Genomic DNA, 25,923 nt, shown 5'->3' with positions numbered 1-25,923 from the left:
ATTAAATACCAGTAGTTTGCTGTTAAAACTGTAAAGCCTAAATTTAACAATTACCTAAGTTTTAAGATTGCATTTATTAAACAAAGCAATGTATGTCTTACATCTCACTGCAAATTAATAACTAAGCCTAAAGAACCATTATACATACAAAGCCTTATGTAACATTATACTACATTACACAACAAAAACCTAAATTTAAAGCTTAATACTTACTATTTTAGTTCCCAATCTTACTAAATAGATATTTCTATTTAGTAAGATTGGGAACTAAAGATGAAAATAGTTTTAAATTTATTTTTTTTTGTTATATTACTACAAAAAAAAATCTCTCAAACCTAAATTATCCCACTCTTCTGCTGTTACTTCATTACCTAATAGTAAACAAAAGTTCTTGGTACTCTCGACTGAGTATAGACGTTTACAAACCAAGACTCAGGCTATGATATACTACTTAAAAAAAATAATTTAAAGTGGCTATCAATGCTTTCTGGTGTTTAACTTCCAACATTACAGTATATTTAATAAAAATCACAATGTTCAATTTTATCATCTAAATACTCCACTAACTTTGAAGTCATCTATTAATCAAAGAAAAATAAAATCAGGATTCTACAACCTTAGTTTGTCTTACCATAAATACTTTCATTTTCATTTAATCTAGTTATATACATTAATACAATATTTATATCCAATAGTTTTTGTTTTCTTGAATTTTCCTAATAAAGAACTTACACTCCATAAATTTGTACATGTGACCCCTTCCAAATGCTCTAATTTTCTAAATATTTACTTATTCTGATTACATTTTAAATGATGTATACATTTTATCACAACTTTTTGGCATTTCTGACTTGATTTTTGTTCTTAGTTAACTGTAAATTGTAATTCTCATACCTCACTATAGACCACACACTGTACAAGTTCAACCAAAAAAAGTAAATACTGGATTTTTTTACATCTCATCTCTGCTACCATGACATCTATGTTTGAGGGAAAGACCCTATGTTAAATCTTTCAATAATAATTATTTCTCTTTACTTACCATAAGCCATATATGCATTTTTCACTTGTTCATTATCAATAATATCCATACCTTAGATTTTAACAATTATTCTTATCATACTGGTCTGAACCTTTACCTCCTTATGCTTTCTTTTAAAGTTTGATATTTTGATCATCTTATTTTCAACAGATGGATTGGATTGTTTCCTTGAATTCATTAACTTCAGTACTTAAATCACTCAGAACTTGTAACATGAAGTTATTCTCAAGATTAATATAAAGTGCTAAGAAATTAATTTTCATGTAGTGCAAACCCATTTTATGGGTCTTGCATATATTGTTCTTTCCTATGTTCCAAGGAAAATCAATAAATGTTTTTCTTTCAACACTGACTAGTTACACTACACTAACCTAACAGAAATTTAGCAATTTGATAAGATCAAACCTAGAATGAGAAGTACAAAATACAATTACATTTGTTGAAGAAATAAAAGAAACATTGTGAAAGAAAACGTTTAAAATGTTCATACCAGTATTACTCTTCAGAACATGTACTTACGCTTGCATCGGAGGAATTTCTTGAAACAACAGATAATGCTGGAATAGTTTTCTGTGGGACAATAAAATAAGAAACCATAAAACTTGTGTTCTAACCTACAAATACTAAACATTTTTTAAAGTCAAAAATGGAATATGATCTTAATAGTATAAACTTTGGAAAGTTAAATCATGCAGTGAACTAAACCCTTAACATGGTCCTAGTATTTGAGAGTTGCAACTTTTTTTTTTAGAGTTGTATATAAGTTTTATCTGTCATATAACAACTTATTCATTATAAAAATAAACCCAATTTTACCTTCACCTGAGACATTATGTTTCTAGCACAGAGTATAGCAAAAACCAAACCTACTTAAGGCTACAAACATACAACTGTTCATCATATTTTAGTAATGCTATTGAGCTAAGATAGTTCTTTTAAGAATGTCAGCCAAGACAACTATGACTACTTAATTTGTTTTGTTTGACATTACTTCAAACAGTAATGTCCAATTTCAAATGTGATTTAATACTAATCTCAATTCAGCATTTAGAGATGTTTAGATATAAAATGTAGTTTAAATTACATTTACAAATGCATCTCAACTTCATTAATTATTCCCATTTTCAATATTACATGGAGATTTTAACAGTAATAATCATTCATGACAAAAAATTTTAGAATATGAAATTACTTAAACATCCTTTTTAAAGTTCCAAACTAAAAACCTTCAGTTGCAGCCTCAAATAACAACTGATACAAACATTATACAAACTAAATTCTAGAATAGTTATTTTTTTTCATATAGCTAGGATTGACAAATTCATTTGAATATTAAGTCATAATAAAATGTTGAAAATTAATAGATTTAACTTTGGGAGCATATGGTATTAAACACAATATGGGAAAATAATATATTCTTAACTTTGGGAGTACATGCTATTAGAAATAAGTAAATGAAAATATCTAATATCTAGAAACAACCATGGTGAAATGGTATTACATGTATGAATTATTGTTATTGCCAAAATTTGACACTAGAATGCATAATGTTTGGAAATTTTTATACACATTGCTGAGCTTTAAGACCATAAAAGAAAGTGCATTTATTTATTGAAGCAGTGGTGTGAAATTCATACTGTTTAATGTTTGGTATATAAACTTTTGCCACTATACCTTCTTCATTTAAACAAGTAGCTGTTTTTTCTTTCACATCACTCATTCTTTTATAATAGATAGATAAACAATGATTTATACACAAAGAATATTATTGATACCAAAACATATGTTGTGTCAAAACATTGGTCTGTTGAAACGTAATATATTCCACAATCAATAAAATTCTTCCTTATGCTTTTATACCATTGTTTGCCTGCCTACTATTATATCATTATAATATGCTTTCTTACTCAAACATTCATTCTATTGGTAGAAAACCATCCAAATTCTTACAAACTCTGAACAGTTGAAGTGTAGCATAAAAAAACATACCTCTAAACCTTAGCTCAATGTTAATAGGTGATTAAAATTATCACTATAAAACAATAATGAACTTAATATAAGTAAAAAGAAGTTCTTTTAGTAAATAACCCATTGTCAGTCCAAGTTGTCACTTTAAAGTTACAACATATATACTGCCTGTGGTAAAAGCTCACAAATGCATTGAGGGTATATCTCATCTACAAGACAAAATCCAAAGGCTAATATTAAACTAGCCATCAAGCATGAAAAATCAATTAAGGGTATGAAATTAGGTGCTCAACTCTATGTTTTACTGTCTACAGCCAGTTACTCTTAAAAATTCTTAAGAGTAGAAATCAAACAACCCTAACATTTCTACTCCATATATCTCCCAATGTCCACCCTTATAAGAGAAATAAAATAGAAGTTCCCACCATAATAAATAAAATTATAAATTTCCCAACTTAAAAGTCACTAACAACCTCTAGAAAAGGTAGGCTGTAGAAGTTGAGAAGCTGTGGGTGTAAGCACTCAACTTTGTACCCTAAATTCATTTTTTGTGCTTCATGGCTAGTTTAACAGTTTGGATTTTGTCTGGTACAAGGGGTATCTCCAACATATTTGGGAGTTACTACTAACAAGCGTTAATGGGACAGCTATGGTTGACAATGGATTCTTTACTAAAATATTCTTAATCCTCATTTTATAGACATATGTACACATACACACACACACATATATACATTGTTTAAAATAAGTCAATTTTTCAAGTATTATTCAGATAATTGCATTTAAAGCTGTATTTTACTACAAGTTTCTTTTAAAATTGTTAGTATTAACATTGAATTACAATACAATGATTAAGAATGTGTAACATATATGAAAAATATAATTGACTAATGTGCATTATTTCTAATACCGTATGTATCAATCATGTTTTAATGTACACTGATTAGCTAATACTTTCTTTTTTAAAGGAATTTCTTGCAGTAATTTAGTTTATGCTTTCTGCAATGCACAAAAATACAATATGATTTTTAGCATGGTACAAAAACATAGCCTCAAACATTTCAGAGTCATTTCATAAAACTTCTGTTACACAATCAATTATGTAGTTTCTTGGTCTGACTTAAAATCTTTCAAGTTAAAAGAAAATACAGAAACCTTAGCTGAAAAAAAACCTTGTTTCTCATTTCTAATATAGAAAACTAATAGTTAAAATTATAATAAATTTATTTTGAATAAACAAATAAAACTACGTAGAAAAATAGTCAAGAGGATAGTTACAACAAACTATTCATAAACATACAAAGCCAAAGCACAAAATAAGTGAAGTATTGATGATAATATTGCCAGAATATCATATTTGCCAATTCATCCTTAACTATATTTTCCATTACAAACAACCACAAAAAAAGAACTTCCATGTATCTCACACTGTAAACATAATCTAATGTTTTAAAAGTTCTAATATTATTTACCATCACCAAATAATCCTTTTAACAGGTATACATTTAGGGCAATCTCTTCTATAACTTACAAAGTTTTAATTTTACTTCCATAGGTTTGACTTGTTGGTATGTTTAGCAGCCTTTATCATTAAAAAATCCAACATTTGCAATGAACAGGAAGTTTGTTTTCTGGCTAGATTATGTCTGTGATAACAAAACCAGAAGCAGGACTATTCTCAAAGTTAACATTCTCCTCACCTAAAATGTACTTGGAATACCTTTCCACAAAACAAATTGTTAGCACCTTAGGACTACTGACAAAGTTTCTGCCCATTTTCCAAGCCTTTGTAAAGGCTGTCATTCCTATATATAATTACATGAACTGTGCTGGCCTATGATGCAGTAACAACTACACCACACTCTTCTAACATGAATTTCACACATTCACCTAGCACAATACACCCCTTGAGTACTTTGTGTAAACCAAAAAACTTTCATAAAAACATACATTGAAAGTGAAGAGGTAGGGTGGGTGGTTATGTGGAGAGACAAGCATCTGTAAGAAATTCAATTTCAATCAAAGAAAAATGTTAATTCCAGACTGTGCTAGTCATCTCTTTACTCACACAATACACAGGGTGGTTATGTGGAGAGGCAAGCATCTGTAAGAAATTCAATTTCAATCAAAGAAAAATGTTAATTCCAGACTGTGCTAGTCATCTCTTTACTCACACAAAACACAGGGTGGTTATGTGGAGAGGCAAGCATCTGTAAGAAATTCAATTTCAATCAAAGAAAAATGTTAATTCCAGACTGTGCTAGTCATCTCTTTACTGCACACTGAGAAGATGGTGGAAGAACTGATATGAAGAAATAAATGAAAACAGGTGAGCTCCCTAGGAGATTATATCAACATAAAGGGAAAACACAAGAGAGGAGGGGAAAAACAGAAATAGACTCAGTGAGAGACTAAATCCATCTCAAGCAGGGAATTCTCTCCAAACTACAGTCAACCCCAACAAAGATATTTATTAACAGGTACAAATATGGACAAGGTGAGAAAATATGGATGCTCAGTAGTCAGTGAATCACAAACCACGTTCTATTGATATGCTAGAGGCAACAGAAGAGGATGCAAATAGGAATGTTCTGAGGAATAGGGGACTCAAGAGAGGCCCCAAGAGACTGGAACCTCTCATGTAGGGAAAAAAGATATTAAAGTCTTGTAACCCATACTCTTCATATCTCAGATGTAAAGAAAACAACTTAGACCATCTGCTAAGGATATTAATAGACCCCCAAACTAACCTCACAATGGCTGGGAGTCAAAGCTCATTTAAAAACTCTGATGAGCCAAACCAAACAGACTCAAGAAGAAAGCTTGCAGAAGAGAATACTTCCCAAGAAGGGACTAGAAGGAACAAGTCATCCATGTAATTATCAAAATGCAGAACAAACGAATGTATTCCCTATTCAAAACACTGCACGACTTGGTTGAAACCAGAAGAAAAGGAAGGCTGTGGGGAAAGCTCTTCAAAGTTGTCCAAAGACCCAGAAGATGCATCAGAAGCCATGTATATATAAAAGCAGGAGGTTGCAAACTGTGTTTGAGATAAATAACACAGGACAGAACCAACCACAAGATGTACAATGGTGGTGACATTGCTTTGTCAGAGTACCTTTAGTCATAATGAAGTAAAGTGTGAAAATGTTGAAAAATGTATAGACCTCAGGAGTCATAAGAAATGCAAAGACAAAAACATAATAAATCTGCTTACACATAATCTTAAAATATATTTGATAGATACTTACTTCTCCATAGAAAAATTGACTAGCATCTAGACACTACTGCTTATAAGTTTGTGCAAAAGTCATTCTGAAAATGCTGCAGAATTAATTATCTGCTCTTACAATAATGTATGAATAACCTAAATTTCAGTAACAAGAGTAATACCAAAAAATCGGTGATAGTTTTCTCTTGTTCATATTGTAGGAATAATTAGAAATAACTTAAAATATTACTGGGGAAAAATATGTTGATGACAAAACCACAGCTATAATAAAAAAAACATGATATATGTTTAACACTAGTGAATTATTTTAACAGAGCAACTGCCAGGTTAGTAATTAATAAATAACACAATGTATGGATAACAAGGGACCATTTTGCCCTACAAGTGTTTCCTTGGACATCCATCCTTGAGAAAAGTAAAAATTCATGCCCACCCTTTATTTCTAAGGAAATCAATTTTCCTCTGAAAGTGGTGGCCTTCACTACTGCTGGTAAACTTCCATGAGCCAATCATCCTGTTAGGAAAATACATGTCTTAAATGGAGCTTAACTTGCCTTTTCCAAATATTAAACTTACATCCTCTCATCCTGTTGTCTTCATCACACAGCACAAAGAAATGTGCCTTTATTCAATCAATCCTTTGAATAATCTTGTAAGCTTAAATAAGGTCACCTCTAATCTTATTTTCCCAAGAAAAATTACAAGATTTTAACCTGTTCCTATGAGGTATTCCATTTATACCTGAATTCATTCTAGTAGCTTTCCCCTAAGTCCTTACAGAATATCACCTCTTCTTAAATAATGACACCAATACTATACACAGTATTCCAATAATGGCCTTAAGAATGAATTATAAAGAGAAATAATCATTTATTTTCACACAAAATAGATATGGCTATAAGTACCTCAAAAGTTGAATTGAATTTCCTACCATCAACAAAATTGCAGCTATTTGAAACATTGTGTAGGATAACCTTCTAGTACATGGTGTGGTTAAAATAAATGAACATGTGATTTTAGCTACTAGAAGTAACTGGTTAAACTTCAGAAACCTAAATCCAGATTTGTTTGTTATGACTTTGTTAACCCTTTCCCTACAGGCTTGGTATAACACAAGTTGTTCTACACATTTGCACATGTTAAGTATATGTACTATAACTTTTGATACATGTATATCTTCACAACATTCAGTAGACTTTAGTAAAATTACAAGTATTTTGTATACAAAAAGTTTTTAATGATATATTTATACAAAAGATTTGCTTGTAAAAATAGTGTTTTGTTACTGGTCTAAGTGTAAAGTGGTTTCCTGTTATGATTAAGAGTTTAGAAAAAATTTGATTCTTTGTCCCAAAAATCTCATTTGTGTAATATCAAACCTCTCAACTAAATGGTGTGGTTCAAATGAAGGAACACATTTTAGTTACTATTACTAGAAGTAGGTAGATAGGTATTCAATGTTTATTGGCACAAAGCTACGAGGCTATCTGTGCCAGACAAGATGTGGTACAGTATAGGTATAGGGCAATTAAGGTAAAAAGTAAAATATATAAAATTTGGAACTGCCAGGAAGACTGAAGCAAGAAGTACACCCTTCCTGTCAGTCACCTGAAGTTGGCCTTTCCAGTCCTGGGTTCAGTTCAAAAGAAAAATAAAAACTAAAATGTGTAAAATTAAGACATGCCAGGAAGACTGAAGCATCAAGATCAAATTTGCAGTCAGTCACTTGGCCTCTCCAGTCTTGGGTTCAAGTCAAAAGAAAAATTGAAATGTGTAAAAGAAATCATGCTAAAACACTATATAGTCTGATAAAAAAACCTTAAATTAAGTGTGAAAGACCACTGACTCTTAAAAATGTAAAAACATGAGTGAGATGGAGTGTCACCTATAACATGGGCCAAAGTCAAGGGCAAACCTGCCTTACAAATATCTTTAAAATAGTGTTGTCATTCTAGGTTGCAACAATGGTATGATAATAAAATATGGATGATTTTGATCTGTCTCACATAGACCACACATTGGTGTAGCAGTACCAGATAAAAGGAAGTGGTGGGTTAAAAAACTGTGACCAATGAGTAGCCTTGCCAAAATAATCACCTCTCTTTGATCCTTACAGAAGCAAGAGGGCCAAAGACCTAGAGAAAGTTTGATTTGAAAAAGCTTGTTATTGTGTTGCTCATTCCAGGTTGCCTGTCATCTGGTGTACAGTCTGGATTTGATAACTGGACCATAGTCCATGTATGGGATGGGTACTGGGATGATAGATCCAGAACAGATAGACTTTGCTGCTCTGTCAGCCAGCTCATTCCCACAAATACCAACATGGCCTGGAATCCAAAAGAATTGGACGGAGACAGATGAGAGAGAAAGATGGGCCAGTTTGTTTTCAATATTGATGAGAAGAGGGTGGTGACTATCATGGAATGATTCCAGGGCCAATAGACAGCTGAGTAAGTCCATGTATATTGTACATTTTATATATTGCTTTATTTCAGTACTATTTAGGACAAAAGATGGCATACAATTTGGCAGTGAAAACAAACTGTAGGGATAGTCTGTGTGCCACAATCGAACTGTCACAAACCATGGCAGAGCCCACTGAGTCACCTGATTTGGAACCATCTGTATATATAGGAATGGATGGATCATATGAAAGATGTTCAGCAAAAAAAGAGCAATATTTCCAATCAGGTGTATCTGCTTTCCTCAGATGGCTCAAAGATAGGTTACAATTGGGGACAGTAATTTGACATGGTAGAAGAGGCTAATTTGAAGAAACTGCAATGTTATTCAAGGATAAATCCAATTTTTATAATTGTGCCTGGATACAGAGACTAAAAGGAACAATGGCAGATTTCTGTTATTAAAAAGTGTGGTCCATTGTGGTTGGAAAACACAACTCCAGGTAGGATGTTGTGGTAAAGATTGAAGTTTGGAAGCATACACTAGAGACAGTTGCAAATATATAGAGAGGGTTCATGAGATTCCACATACAGACTTGGCACGGGAGAGGTATGAAAAGCTCCAATGCAAAGCCGAAGACCCTGGTGATGGACTGGATCCAACATGGCAGAACCATAAACCACAGACCCATAGTAAAGTTTGAATCGGACGAGGGCACGATAAATTTTGAGCATGGAGTATCGATCTGCTCCCCAAGAAGTAGAAGAGAGGATACGGAGAATATTCAATGGTTTTAGACATTTGATATGAAGTTGCTTGATATGCGATATAAAATTTAACTTAGAATCAAATATAAGACCTAAGAAATGTGCCTCAGGGACGACAGGAAGCACATCATCACAACGGAGTTCTGGATCTAGGTGGATTCCCTGTTTGTGGCAGAAATGCATACAAACGGTTTTAGAGAGTGAAAGTTTAAAACTTTTTGCTGTGGTCCACTTCAGTATCTGATTGATTGCAGTTTGTAGCTGCTGTTCAATAAACCTCATGTTTGACGACTGACATGAGATGTGAAAGTCATCAACAAAAAGACCATTTGCAACTGTAGGAGGTAGCTGTTCACTGATGGCTTTAATCGTTATAATGAAAAGTGTGACACTCAGTATACAGCCCTGAGGGACTCCAAGTTCCTGAGGGAAAAAATTAGAAGGTGTTAAGCCCACACAGACTTGAAATTGGCATTTCTTTAAGAATTACACGATGAAAAGTGGCAAGTTGCCACGCAATCAATATGAGAGAAGGTCTCGTAAGATACCACATCTCCACATTGTATTGAAAGCTTTTTGTAAATCAAAAAAACAGTAACAAGATGTTGTTGCCTTAAAAAGGCTTCTCTGATTGATGTTTCAAGGAGAATTAAGTTGTCTATCATAGAGCGTTGTCTTTGGAACACACACTGAGTAGGTGAGAGGAGGTTGTTTGATTCAAGAAACCAAACAAGGCGAGCATTGATTATCCTATCTAAGACCTTACTGAAACAACTTGTCAAAGCAATTGGGCAGTAATTCAAAGGAATCACTGGATCCTTTCCGGGTTTCAGAATAAGGAGTATGATAGCTTGTCGCCAAGCATCAGGATAGAAATTTTCCTACCATATCTGATTAAAGACAGATAGGAGAATAGTAGGAGAATTCTGGGAATGGTGGCATAACACCTCATAATGTATATTATCAGGTCTGACTGATGTAATGCTAGACCGATAAATTGCAAGTTTGAGTTCCATCAGTGTAAGAGGGCAATTGCAGTCATAGGAATGGTCAGTTGAAAAGGTTGATTGATTGATTGATTTAGTGTTTTATGGCACAAAGCAGCGAGGCTATCTGCACCAAACATCCGGTAAAAATGTAAAAATAAAGTAAATGTAGTAAAAGACATAAATGGAAATGAAGGTAAAACAAAAAAGTATAAAACCAATGTTGACACCTAGTCTACAATGTTGAGAGAGAAAACGGAGTATAAGAAGTTGTAAAGTATTTACTCTAGCAAAATGGTAATGATCATAACCCGCCAGGAAGACTAACAGGTAAGTTCAAGAACCACCGTCAGTCACCCGAAGTTGGTCTTTCCAGTCCTGGTTCCGGGTTATGTGTCATAGCAGCCAGTATCAAAATGTAAAATAATAGAAGTTTTAAAAGACACATAGCAAAATCGCAATAATGAGTAGCCAAATGTCCAGTAAAAAGATAAAAGTCAAGTAAATGGATTAAAATTTGTAAAAGTAATTGAAGATAAAAGCAAAACGGCAATTAAAACAGAAAATGGCGTCAAAACTAATGTTGACATCCAGTCAACAAAGTTGTAAAGGACTACCTGTAGCAGAATGGTAATGATCATAACCCGCCAGGAAGACAAACAGGTAAGTATAAAAACCACCGTCAGTCACCTGAAGTTGGTCTTTCCAGTCCTGGTTCCGGGTTATGTGTCATAGCAGCTATTATCAAAATGTAAAAGAACAGGAGTTTTAAAAGACACATAGCAAAATTGTAATAATGAGTAACCAAATGTTCAGTAAAAAGATAAAAGTCAAGTAAATGGATTAAAATTTGTAAAAGTAATTGAAGATAAAAGCAAAACGGCAATTAAAACAGAAAATGGCGCCAAAACTAATGTTGACATCCAGTCAACAAAGTTGTAAAGGACTACCTGTAGCAGAATGGTAATGATCATAACCCGCCAGGAAGACAAACAGGTAAGTATAAAAACCACCGTCAGTCACCTGAAGTTGGTCTTTCCAGTCCTGGTTCTGGGTTATGAGTCAATATGGCCAGTACTAAAAGGTATAGTAGTAAAAGTGTGAAATGATATGCAGCAAAAGTATATTAACAACTCGCCAGGGCGACTAACGAGTAGTTCAAACGGATAGTTCAAACAGTATCGTTAGTCACCTGAAGTTGGCCTTTCCAGTCCTGGTGTCGAGTTATTTAATGTTCTGGCCATTGTCCAATGTCAAATTGAATGAGAGAGATTAAAACTGTAAAAAAGGAACCACAATTGAAAAGGTGTAATGAATAAATATACAACACTTAAATGAGATTAAAAAGATTAATGGCCATTAAAAAATTAAAAATGTTATCAAGGTGGACAGAGTCACCATTACCAATAACACTGTCCAATGTTACAGATTGACCCTGGGAAAAAATATTTCTAAAATATTGCTGTCGTTGAGAATTGTAACGATAGCAAGAAAGTAAAATGTGGTGATAGTGATTTGAGTGTTACACAAACTACACATTGGTGCATCAGTTCCAGATAAAAGAAAATGATGAGTTAAAAAACTGTGACCAATGCATAGCCTAGTGAGAATAACTTCCTCCTTCCGAACTTTACGGAAGCTAGATGGCCAAAGTCCAATATATGGTTTGATTTGAAAAAGTTTGTTGTCCCGTTGCTCACTCCAAGTGGACTGCCAGCTGGCACGGAGCTGAGCCTTGAAGACAAGACCATAGTCCATGTACGGAATAGGCATAGGGGTGATGGTGCTGGAGCAGACAGATTTAGCTGCCATGTCTACAAGCTCGTTCCCGCGAATACCAACATGGCCTGGAATCCAGAAAAACTGGATTGAAGTAGCTGTTGATGAGAAATGGGTCAGTCAGTTTTGAATATCAGCGAGAATAGGATGTGAGCCAACATTTAGCGATTCCAAGGCAAGTATAGAACTAAGTGAATCATTATAAATAGTGCAGTTGGAGTACTGCTCAGCTGCAATATGATCTAGGGCAAGAGATATGACATACAGTTCAGCAGTGAACACAGAAGCTGTAGAGGGGATTCTGTGCGCAACTACTGAACCACAGCAAACCATAGCAGAGCCCACTGAATTACCTGATTTGGAACCATCTGTATAAATGGGAACTGAATGATTGTTTGAAAGATATTCATTGAATAAAATACGGTACTTCCAATCTGGAGTATCTGCCTTTTTTAGGTGACTGAAAGAAAAGTCACATTTGGGGGCTGTAATAAGCCATGGTGGGATGGGCTGACCTGTGGAATCTGCAATGTTATCCAAGGACAGACCCAAGTCATCCAATTGCGCCCGGATGCGAAGGCCAAACGGAGCAATGACAGATTGTCTGTTCTGAAAAAGCACTGCCCACCGAGGAAGGAAAACACATTCCCTGGTGGGATGTTTTGGTAAGGAAAGAAGTTTTGAAGTATATTGTAAAGATAGTTGCAAACGGCGAAGGTGTAGAGAATGTTCATGAGATTCAATGTACATACTTTGAACTGGATAGGTACGAAAAGCCCCAGTGCAGAGTCGAAGTCCTTGGTGATGAATGGGGCCAGCATCTTTAAGGCCAAGGGTCTGGCAGAGCCATAGACCATTGATCCATAGTCGAGTTTCGATCGAATAAGAGCACGATATACCTCTAACATTGAACAGCGATCTGCCCCCCAACTGGTAGAAGAGAGGACACGGAGGATGTTCAGTGCTCTTGTGCATTTGACCCAAAGCTGCTTTAAGTGTGGTATAAAGGTCAGTTTACGATCAAAGATAAGCCCCAAGAACTTGGTCTCCGGGACCACTGGCAGCAAAACTTCACCAATATGAAGTTCAGGATCAGGGTGAATACCCTGTTGACGGCAAAAGTGCATGCATATGGTTTTAGAGAGAGAGAAATTAAAGCCGTTCGTCAGAGTCCACTTCCGTACACGATTGAGGGCAGTTTGTAGTTGCCGCCAATATATCTCATGTTTGACGACTGACACGAGATGTGAAAGTCGTCAACATACAGCCCATTTGCAACAGTGAGAGGGAGTTGTTCAGTGATGGCATTTATCTTTATACTGAAGAGTGTAACACTCAATACACAGCCTTGAGGGACTCCAAGTTCCTGTACAAAAGAACGGGAAAGTGTCGAACCCACATGAACTTGGAATCTCCTGTCCATTAAAAATTGTTTAATAAACATGGGTAGATGGCCATGTAACCCATATGTATGGAGGTCTCGCAAAACGCCATACCTCCATGTTGTGTCGTAAGCTTTCTCTATGTCAAAGAATATTGATACAAGATGTTGGCGGTTGAGAAAGGCTTCTCTGATAGATGTTTCAAGATGAATTAGGTGGTCTGTGGTGGAGTGCTGTCGACGGAACCCACACTGGGTGAGCGAGTCCAATCAAGACGAGCATTAACCATCCTTTCTGAGGTCTTACAGAGACAGCTCACAAAGCAATTGGACGGTAGTTTGAAGGAATCTTGGGATCTTTCCCAGGAAACCAGAAGGACATCCAGGAGATAGATGGTGCACACTGGGTAGATACCTGGCAAAAGGAGTGTCAGCGATGCGTCACCTCCTGACCAGCAGGTTGAGCAGCTACACAGTTACTGCTGCTACACAGTTGTCTATTGATGGCTGATTTACGATGGCAGGATCTGTTCTGCGAGAGCAGTGAAAGTTGATTCAAGGAACCAAGGAAACAAGGATCAAGACGAGCATTCCAACCATAGGTGAAGTGGCTGGGGAACCTTTCCAGTAAGGTCTTACAGAGACAGCTCTGCACTCCCACTGTAGTTGTGGAAAGCAATTGGACGGTAGTTTGAAGGAATCTTGGGATCTTGCAGTTTACCTAGCTTAGAGAAAGGTAAAATAATAGCCTGGCCAAACTCTGCAAGGCATCAGGCAAAAAATGTTAAAACGAGGGTATATGTTGGCATTCTCCTGCCAGATCTGGTTGAAGACAATCAGAAGGACATCAAGAGAAGCAGGAGATAGATGGTGCAGCAAATTTTTTGGAGGATCCATAGGAAAAAGAAAAAATTTCGGTACCCACTGACCCCACCCACCATGGAACCCTACAAAGGGATGCACTACAAAGTCATGCAAGGACAATGCAGCAACGCCAGGGTTTCGTGAGCACTATACCCAAACACCAGCATCAGGTACAATGTCCACAACACCCGTTGAGAACTTCCAACACTGGTACTTGGTTGACTCTAGCCCAACTGGACCAGCCGAAGTGGGGCCACCCAAAGGCCGCCCGTCTACAGGTATTCAAGGCCAAAGTGGTGTGTTAGGGTTGGACCCCTCAACCACCAGAATCCTCTCCTCCCCTTCATGGGTCGCCACGCACGGCAAACACGTGGGTGGATGTTTAGATACCAGAAAAGGTAACCAGACAGAACAGAACCTTCCCTGGGAGGTCCCCTCACCACGTACAGGAATCCACACCGAGGGGCAGTTGAAAAGGAAAGAGGCAGATGCTCTACCTGTATTTTAATGGCTAAAAAGGAAGGGAATAAGTTCAAAGAGCTAGATACATGAGAGAAGAAGGCCCCAAGAGTATTGGTAATGCTCTGTGCATCTGCAACTTCGTAGCCATCAGATATTAAGATAGAGAGGGGGTAGAAGTATATCTTCCACTCACCCACCAAATCTTGTCCTATATAACTTTTGTGCTGGTGGTTGAAGAAATGCTGTAGGTGTATTTAATCCAAGATTCCTTCTGGCTTTGACGTCTAACTTGTCGAGTGTGTGCACGGGCTTGCTGAAATGCAATGCTGTTTGTAAGTGTGGAATATCTTCGAAATTTATCCCAGGCATGTTTGAGTTTTTCGTGTTGTAGAACAGGCATAATTCCACCAAGGGTGGGGATGCCGTGAGGAACATGTCAAGATTTTAGGGATGCTGCGAGTAGCAGCTTGTGTAATATTGTTGGTTATTGCTGCTATACAATCATCTATGGATGGTTTACATAAGATGGCAGGATCAAGTTCTGAGAGTGTAGTGAAAGAAGGTCAATTGGCCTGGACCAATTTCCACCGAGGTACATGGGTCAGGTGGAATTGATTACAACCAATCTCTTGCAATATGATGGGAAAATGATCACTACCTCGTGGATTAATGTCAACCTCCCAGGAAAAGCGAGTGAGTAGCAAAGGGGAACAGACAGTAAGATCTATAGTTGTAAATGACTGACTGGGTGCATGAAAATGTGTGTAAGATCCAGGTTGTGGTTCAGGAGCGTATGCTCTATTGCACTCCCTTTCATATCAATATGGGAGCCACCCCAGAGAGGATTATGCTCACTGAAATCTCCCAAGATTAAAAAGGGGAATGGCAGTTGCTCAATGAGGATATTGAGGTCTGATTGATTATAATGCATATCAAGCGTAAGGTATAGAGAGCAAATTGTGATGGCACAACCCAAGGAGATGCGGATGGCTACAGCCTCCAAGGGTGTGGTCAATGACAGAGACTGGGTGGGCATATGCTGATCAACCAGCAATGCAACTCCCCCATGTCCCCATCCTACACATAGCCTGTCATTCCGGTATAATGAATAGTGTTGGATAGTAACTGTATTTGTTGGCTGTAGAAATGTTTCCTGCAAAAAGACATATGGGATGATAAAAGTCAATCAGATCTTTGATGTCAGGCACATTTGATTGGAAACCTCGACAGTTCCATTGGATTAGTGTGGCTATGTGTAATTATTTCAGAGGAGAAGATGGTAAAGAGTCCTTCTGCTTACAACTGCATTTTTCCTTTATTGGATGTGGGTCTATCACTCTCTATGGATCCTGCTCTAGCTTGAATGGTCGGATCTGAATGTATTGGTACACGTACTAATGATTGAGAGTGCAGACAAGTGGTTTGTTTAATTTTTGGGGTATCAAAAGAGGAAGACCCCATGGAAAAATCATGAGTTGAAGAAGGTGAAGTTCGGCAATGACTGGAAGGTGTGGTCAGGACAGAGATGGAAGGAGACACTGATTCGTGAACTGTGTTGATTTTGGGAAGTGTTCCATTAAGATATGCTGGTGAAGATTGTGTAGGGGATAGGGTAAGGTCTGTTTGGACTCCTACTGTAGTAGTATAACAGGTTACAGCAGCATAAAGTTCTAAGTGAGATTGTTAACTGTCTTGAGATGTTATACTTCTTTTTTCTTCTACCCATTTAGGGCAAGAGGTAAAATAAGAAGGATGCGTACCATTACAGTTGATACAATGTATTTCAAGTTAGCATTCAGTAGCATAATGGTCTTTACCACCACAATGAGCACAGGTCAAGGAACCACGGCAAGATGGTTTTGAATGACCAAATCATTGACTATGGAAACATCGTATAGGATTTGGAATATAAGGTTGCACCTTACAATTCAGATATCCTGCTTTTATTGTGGTGGGAGTACGTGGTACTGTAAATGTTAGTATTAGAACATTTGTTGGTTCCAGAGTTCCATCTTTCCAAGTGAAGATTCGGCATACTGCTGTGACACCTTGGCTGGTGAGACCTGCAAGGATCTCTGATTTGGGGACAGTCCTTAAATCTCTTTCAACTATAACTACTCTGGAAGTATTCAAAGTAGAATGAGGAGTAACCTCAATGGGTATGTCTCCCAAGGCCTTTGATGTCAGGAGGAGTTTGGAATGCTGTGATGATGTTTCCACTAAGATATCTCCCAAAAACAGCTTTTTTACAATTTAAGAAAGCCAGCAAGCCCTTCTAAATAAAAAATGGAGACATCTGCCCTAGAGGTTTGTCACTTAAGGAATACAAAATTAAGAATCATGGGACAGATTCAAGTGGTGAGTTAGGCTGTATAGATTGATCAATGTGTGGTCGTTTTCCAGTAGTCGGGTTTTTCTCAATGGTTTCAAGTTGTGTTATTTTTTTTTGTTTTAGGAGTATCCATAATAGAAAATATTTCAGTGCCCAACTGACCCCACCCACCATGGAGCCCTACAAGGGAATGCACTGCAATGCCTTTAGGGCACTGTAGTGATGCCAGGGTTTTGTGAGCACTATACCCGAACACAAGTGTCAGACACAATGTCCACAACAACTGTTATGGACGTCCTATGCTGGTACTCAGTTGACCATGGCCCAAATGGTCTAGCTGATTGATCTGGGGGCCACCCCAAAATTGCCCATTTACAGGAATTCAAGGCCAAAATAGTATGTTGGAGTTGGACCCCTCAACCACTAGGATTTTCTCCTCCCCTTCACGGGTTACCATGCATGGCAAACATGCAGGTGAATGTTTAGATCCCAGAGAAAATAAACTGTAAGAACAGAACCTTCTCTGGGAGGTCCCTTCACCACATACAGGAATCCACATCAAGGGGACTAGAAGTAACTGGTTAAGGTTCTGAAACCTAAATCCAGACTTGTTTGTTCTTAAGATTTTGTCAATCCTTTCCTTACAGGCTCAATGTAACATGAGCTCATCTACACATTTGCAAATAATAAGCATATGTACTATAAAACATTTGATACACCATGTATATCTTCACAACATTTAATAGATTTTTAGTAAAGATTACAAGTATTTTGTGTACAAAAAACCAGAATATTTAATAAAATATTTTTGCTATAGATTTGTTTGTAAAAATAGTGTTTCATTACTAGTCTGAGTGTAGAGTGATTTCCTGTTATGATTAAAAAATTAATTTTGTCCCAAAAATCTCACATATTCATGTAATATCTAAAACCTCTCAAACACATTTCAAATGTTTGTTTTCAGCAAGACTATATTATGTTCTTTTCTATATCCTAACTATGCGAGGTTTGTCAACTGACCGACCTCATAACCATCATAAAAAACAAAAACTAGAAAATAAATATAAATTATGCTTTTCTCATGCTAAAATGACTACTTATCACTTTGTTTTTTAATTTCATGCAAAGCTACATGAGGGCCATCTGTGCTAGCCATCCCTAATTTAGCAGTGCAAGACTAGAGAAGGCAGCTAGTCATCACTACTCAATGCCAACTTTTGGGCTACTCTTTCACCAATGAATAGTGGGATTAACTGCCACATTATAATGCCTTAACAGCTGAAAGGCCAAGCATGTTGGTGTGACAGGGATTCAAACCTGTGACCTTTGGATTACAAGTCAAGTGCCTTAACCACCAGGCCATACCAGAGCAACTACATATCATAACATGAAAATACAAATGTTTAGCCCAAGTATCTTCAGTCTCATAATGCTGTATATTTACATATATATTTATTTTTTATTATACTAATCTTCTAATTGTGCCAAGCTAACATTACATAACTTCCACTTACGTGGAGAATGCAAATTCATGTTACTGTATTCAATAATATAAAACTGACCTTCAGTTTTCCCCCCCTCTTGGCTGTGTTTTACTGGACTAGTATTTTGTAATATACAGTCACATTTCAATTATTATACATTATATATATACATACTTTTAATTTATTTCTAAATAGTCATAATCTGTATTAAACTTATTTTTCTTAAAATATAGAACAATAAATCAAGAAGTATAGCAGAAAATTCTCTTCTCACTACAACCTTTGTACTCAAAGTTGCAGCTGGACAAAGGTTATTAAACCTTTTAAAATTCTAAACATGAAGGATAACCAAAACATCATAAATAACTATAATGATATCACCCAATTCCACTATAATTTACTAAGCATGGTAACTAAGATGTATTTAGATTAAAAAAAAAACACTTCACAGACTACAGACAACCTACCTCCTTAAAATGACTAAGAAAACGACTCCAAGTTCTAAGCTGTTGATTGGTTATTCATGTCATATATTGGAGTAAATGTATATAAATGACCATTTTTAAAAATTAAAAGTGAAAAGGGCCACAGTGTTTGATTCAGTACATAACCTGTATCTCGGCAAGATGAAAAGATAGGAAGTTTGTATTTTCCATTCTAGCTTGATAACATTAGTAATTTGAGTTCCTAATTTGTACAAAACTTAAAGACTTAGTATTTTGACATCACAAACATCTAATTTTTAAACAGTGCTAAATTCAATGTACCATATGACTCACTAAAATCTATATTTAGATGTGTTCTTTTAATATTTACTTTCAAATTAAGAAATTAACTCATACAACATTAAAGTTTGAAATATAATTTGCAATTTGATTTCTAACTTATTCACATAAATTATAAAATAGTAGTTCAATAAAATTCTGAATGCAAGTCAACACATGCGATGAAATGACCTCTGACCCCTAACCCATCACAAAAGGGTTAATTTGGCAGATGGATATGGAAAATTATTTTGGTTTAATGCTTCCAAATGCAACTTAAATGGCATTATTTTTAAAACATTTTTAGAGAATGAATGTTATCAATGACTTTTTTATGGCAAACATACAAACCTTAAATTTTCAGTAATGATAATACACATAACTATGTTAATTTCTTTTTATGTATTTGGCATTTTTATAAATAATTTATCTATGCTTTAGGAGTGACTTGTCAGAGTTGAAATACATCATTTGAAGGAGACAAAGGTTTTTAGTCATCTCATTAAATTAATAAAAATGTTCAAAACATCATAATTCTTTTCCTATTTAGGTTAGCCACTAGATAAAACATTCTTATTATATATTTAATAATTTGTAGAAACCATTTTCTTGAAGATGATAACTAGAACCTGACAATCAGTTTGTTTATATTTGAGCATTGATTAACTTCACATAACTGATTAATCTAAGTTACGATTAAATCAATTAATGTAATTAAAATATTGCATTTAGATTTCTCATTACTTCCCAGTTAATTCAAGGCTGTTCAGCCTAATTAACCTCACAACAAACAAAAATAATTCACTAATCTAGATTGCTTCCTTCTATCCAAGTCTCATGAGACAATAATCAATTAAGCCTGATGATCAATCATCAAATTCCATAAAATCTCTTTTTATCATACTCTTTTATTTATCAAAACAAGCTGAAAATGACATAGGAAGGTCTATTACAAAATTTGTTAATCATTCAGTTGCTAGTAAGGCAAACATGATTTTAGGTTGTATACTAATACACTGAATATAACTCAAAGAAGCACTACTTATACAGTAACTAAAACCAAAATTAAACCAATATAAAGAAACAACTTTATACCTATACTAATTAATAACTTAACATCCACCTGCAATGCCCCCTACAATCCGGGACCCATTTATACTCTCATCCTTAAGACCTGTCCATCAACAGTCATATTCAAATACTCTCTCTCTTTTCTTAACCTAAAGATGACCTAGGAAGGTCAAAACTTTGTTCTCTTCTTACCAGTAAAAGTGTTAATACCCATACCAGCCATTTTGAGATATATGAATATAACTCAGTTCAATGGTTCACTTAACAATATACTACTTAGACCTCATTTTGATCATTGTTTTTAGGTTGGGTAACTTTTTTAAAGAAAGAATACTGAATTGTTGGAAAGAGTTCAGAAGAAAATCCTCAGAATGAATCCAAGATTGAAGGGGGTTGCTGTATGGGAACAGATTTAAATCTCCTAACATATTTTCACTGTTTTTTTGTTGTTGTTTTTTAATTTCGTACAAAGCTACACAAAAGCTATCTGCACTAGCCATCCCTAATTTAGCAGTGTAAGACTAGAGGGAAGGCAGCTAGTCATCACCACCCACTGCCAACTCTTGGGCTACTCTTTTACCAACGAATATTGGGATTGACCATCACATTATAATGCCCCCATGGCTGAAAAGGCGAGTATGTTTGGTGCAATGAGGATGCGAACTCACGACCCTCAGATTACGATCACATGCCTCAACCCACCTGGCCACGCTAGGCCTTTTTCACTAAAGAAGACAGGAACTGGAAAAAACACAATTGAAATTTTTTAAGACTATTGGAGGTTTGGAATCCATAAATTTAGAAGATACTTTCATACAAGCTGTGTAGGAAGTTAGAATACACAACACAGTATTAAGAAATGGAATATCAGCTAAGACAATGTTATTTTTCTATAAGAAATAATAAAGCTAAAGGAGTTTAAGAGACTGTGTATTTTAAGAGATCAGAGTTGAGTATTAGAAATTTTTGTACATGTACTTTTCATTAGGATAAGTGTACAAAAATGGACTAGAACACATGGATCAAATGGCCTTTCACGATGTAATTCTAAGCACCATACTTCTGGATGAAAATTGAAATAATCTCACAAATGAAAGATATTATTCATCACTTCAAAATTCACCCAATTACTTTCCTTAACAAACTTGTTCATTATAAAATTCTCTTAAATGGTACTACTACAAGTATGCAACATTTTTAGTTTTAAGCATTACATAATGTAGAGAATAAAATGCTAAAGTTATAAGTATATTACAGTATTATTATATTAATAAACATTTAACTGTCTTAATACAGTGCACAAACTTTGAGAAAAAATCTCTCTCTCTCTGGTGTTTGGGTATACATATTTGTATACCCAGGAGGGTCAGGTACAGTAGACCTCTTCCTCCATGAAAAACAACTATTACTAAAATAATTAAATTTAAGCGCTAGAATATGTATAGATCGATGTCTTGCACAAATATTACAGCAATAATACTAAGTTAATAGTATATTACTATTACATATAGTATATACTATAACTATTAGTAACTGGGCCATCTAAACCAAGCCTACAGTCATAAAGGTTGTAACTCTTACCGACGCTAGGCCCTAGAGCAAAAAAAAACAAAAAAAAAACAGAGTTGAGTCTCACCATAATTCTAATCTATTTATGAAATGAAACTTTTATGGAAAAAAAAATAATGATGTATGTTTGCTACCTGAGAGTAATTGCTCAGTCTGCAAAAACAACTCCTAATTAAAGCCATGATGATTTCAGTGAAAGAATCTTATACGACTCACAACCGTTCATTAACAAACTCACGAATCAAGATATTGAAGGTTACCCGGTCTGTCTATATACGACAGCAGTCGTATTACAATATGAAAAATAATAACAAAATTAAAAAAAGTGCATAAATGTTTTTCAAAATTACATTTTGTGTTGTTTTTAAAGAAAAAAATATAAATTTATTCTTATCATATCGTTTTCATTTTTGAAATTAAATATACGAATTTTTAACAATACAAATTTGGTTCGTTTTTTTTTTTTTTTTTTTTTTTAGCTTTTAAACACTCTCGGTCATAATAAATTACCAAAAAAATTATATTAAACAAATCACACATATGGTTAATATTTGGCTTGCTAGTGGAAAATAAATATTGAACTACACACTGAATAAAGAAAATATTTTTACACGACGTTATAATAAGGACGTGTCATAAGTGTTTTGCTTGAATGAACATATTGATCAAATTTGAGATCTGAAATGACTGTTATAGTATCCCATTCAGTCAGTGTCTTAACTATATAATAAAAAGTTTTGTAGTCATGCCACAGCCCAAAAAGATTAGAGAATTGTCAGTAAAGCAGATAGTTCGTATAAAAGCTTTGTAGTGATGCTTGTTGGACTCTACGACAAATTGGTGCAGACTTGCAATACTCCCTAAACACTGTTAAGTATATCTTAGATCGTGAGACTGAGACAGATAAATTTGAAAACAGAAGAGGAATAGGTACACCACTTAAGCTCAATAACACTAATGTTAAGTGTGTTCGTTTATGCAGCTATAGGGACAGAAGAAAGATTACCGCTGATTTCAAGCATTAGATAAATGATCATGTGACAGAAAATCGTCTTGACGTTCAGTGTCAAGAAGACTCAATGAGTGGAATATTTGGTCGTGCAGCAGTTAAAATAACCTTCATTTCAATCTCCAATTATTGTCCATAGACTGAAATTTCTTAAAATACACAAAAAATTAGACTGTTGATTATTGGAAAAATGGTGTTATGGACGTTTGGGTCCATGTTTGAAATATTTTTTTGGTTCATCTTAAAGAGACTTACCTCAATGCGTGGCAGTGTGATGGTTTATGGATGTTTTCTGCTGATGCGACACGTGATATTTGCAAACTAGATATAATAATGAACCAGCGCAAGCAGCATCAGATACCGATACGTCATGATATACCCAGTGATTTACATATTATGGATAAAGAATTCTACTATCATCAAGAAGATAATGAGCCCAAACACTCATCCAGCCTTTGCAGAAATGACTTAGATAAGAAAAAAGTTTCTGGAGTCATCCAAATGATGTAATGGCCCTCCAACAGAGCCACGATTTTAACCCAACTGAGCAGATCTGGGATTTATTAGATCAAAACTTAACAAATCAAAAGGTATTTCTAAAGAAATTTCATGGGAATGTATTAGATATGTTTGGAGTAAATCTAAACAGATATTTTGATTAAGTATGTTGCAACAGTATGTGAAAAACTGTCTGCAGTTATTAAAACAAAAAGGGGACACACAAAATATTAACTGTTTTTTGAACTCAAACACTTCCACAGAATTTCTGATATACTAAATATGAAGATTAATAAACTTTTGATGCTTTACCTGAGAACTACATACCATTATTCTATGAAAGTAGTCTGAAATCTATTTTTTGACTTTGTCATTACGCTTTTGCACAGTAGCATAAGTGTGTTTGAATAGCACTTATACTTACTAAGAATTCTGATTAACAAAAACATTCCTGTCTAATCAATTAAAACACCAAATTTGAAAAAATGATTGCCTTGGAAACTTTGTAATGAATAATGCTTGTTTGTTTATCGAATTTCGCGCAAACCTATACGAGGGCTACCTGTGTTAACCGTTCCCAATTTAAAAGTGATAAACTGAAGGGAAAGCAACTAGTAAATACCACTGACCGCCAACTCTTGAGCTACTCTTTTACTTACAGAAAGTGAAATTGATTGCCACATTATAATATTTCAAACTGAAAGGTGGGGTATGTTTGGTGACGGAACTGTTCAAACAGTGTGTGTGTTTATCTTATAGCAAAGCCATATCGAGCTATCTGCTGTGTCTACTAAGGGGATGGAACCCTTGGTTTTAGTATTGTAAATCGATAGACGTACTGCTCTCCAAGCGAGGATCTATACACACAGAATAAGCAACAAATACTTATATTAAACATATATTTTAATTTTTAGGCCATAACTTAATAAAAATATCACAAATATACTTTATTCCTAAAACCAGGGAAGAAACTTCAGTTTAGTTTGTTTTTATTAATTGTTTGACTCATTTTATATTAGTAATAAAATAAACCAATAAACTAAAATGAAAAGTTTCGAAATAATAAAGCGTTTAACAAAAATAAAATAAAACAATATCGAAATTAATGTCAATGAAAAATAAAGTAACTGTGAATAGACAAATAACATACATAAAGATGGTTACGTAAAACTACTTAAATCTGGAACAATAAAAATATTGCATTTCACGGAAAACTACTCGAGGGCTATCTGCGCTAACCATCCTCAATTTAGCAGTGTAAGACTAGAGCGAAGGCAGCTAATCATCACCACCCACTGCCAACTCTTTTACCAACCAATAGTAGGATTGACCATCACATTATAACGCTCCCACGGCTGAAAGGACAAGCATGTTTGATGTGATGAGAATTCGAACCCGTGACCCTCGAATAACGAGTCGCGTGCCTTAACCACCTGGCCATGCCTAGCCCGTTAATGACTGAAAATATTATTGATAAACGAAGAGTACTATTTTGCTTGTTCAATCCTCGTTTAAATATAATGTTCAATAAAATTTACTTTATATGCAGTTATTGTTTTCTCTTTAGCTTTTTGAGGGCTTTAAATTGTGCTCTGCTTATAGGTTCATTAAACTCATTCAACATATGTTTTATATGCTTGAAAATGACTTGTTTTTTATTTGGTATGTTCTTGTTTGCGAACCGTTTACCACTTAGTGATAGGTTCAGAATAAAAAAAGTTTAAGACATTATATTTATATACTACATAAGAAGTTTTGAAGATAAGCAGGCATTCGATCCTTATAACTGCAGGAATAGTTTACTCTGCATAAAGACTTAAAAACACATCTTAGTTTGACTTGAGGATATGACATAGTGTGTGTAAATGGTTCATATTTGGAATATCCTGTTTATTTATATATGGCTGGATTAAATAATTTTTCATTTGGTGGGTAACATTCCAGTTAGGCTGCATAGAGATATTTTTATAATGTAAATAGTTTTGAATAACATAATTCATAATTATTACTGGAAAGGCGTTTTTTTTTTTTTAAATAAACGTTCGTGTATTATTAAATATGTGAACGTTATCAATGTTTTAACTATGAGAAAAATTATGAAGAAAAACTTTATTACGGTATAAAAACTTCAAAGACCTAACTCAGTGGTATGTATCCTGATCCTGAGATCTCGTATTTCGATATTTTCTATTGATCCTAAATCGCATCACATTTTTATATTCACAGGGAGTTGTTGTACGATGTCAAAATTGGTTCAAGAATATCTTTTTTTAAATCTGACATAAGTTTGACACTTAGTGCAGTTTGTG

At 34.9% G+C, this 25,923-nt stretch overlaps 1 protein-coding gene across 1 annotated transcript in view; it reads right to left on the bottom strand.

The window, feature by feature from the left end:
• The window catches only part of LOC143234203 (putative citrate synthase 2, mitochondrial), a 50,518-nt gene extending 28,113 nt beyond the window's left edge, over window positions 1-22,405 (bottom strand). The window contains exons 1-2 of the mRNA XM_076471373.1: window positions 22,242-22,405; window positions 1,562-1,612 (exon numbers count right to left, since the gene is read on the bottom strand). Coding sequence (XP_076327488.1) covers window positions 1,562-1,612; window positions 22,242-22,289 — 99 coding nt within the window. The 5' untranslated portion in view covers window positions 22,290-22,405. The remainder of the gene's footprint in view (window positions 1-1,561; window positions 1,613-22,241) is intronic.
• Between the last annotated feature and the right edge of the window lie 3,518 nt (window positions 22,406-25,923).

This window comes from Tachypleus tridentatus, chromosome 12, assembly GCF_004210375.1.
Source record: "Tachypleus tridentatus isolate NWPU-2018 chromosome 12, ASM421037v1, whole genome shotgun sequence".
Taxonomy (NCBI): domain Eukaryota; kingdom Metazoa; phylum Arthropoda; class Merostomata; order Xiphosura; family Limulidae; genus Tachypleus; species Tachypleus tridentatus.
The sequence above is the reverse complement of the archived record's forward strand: the minus strand, read 5'-3'. Positions and strand labels throughout refer to the sequence as shown.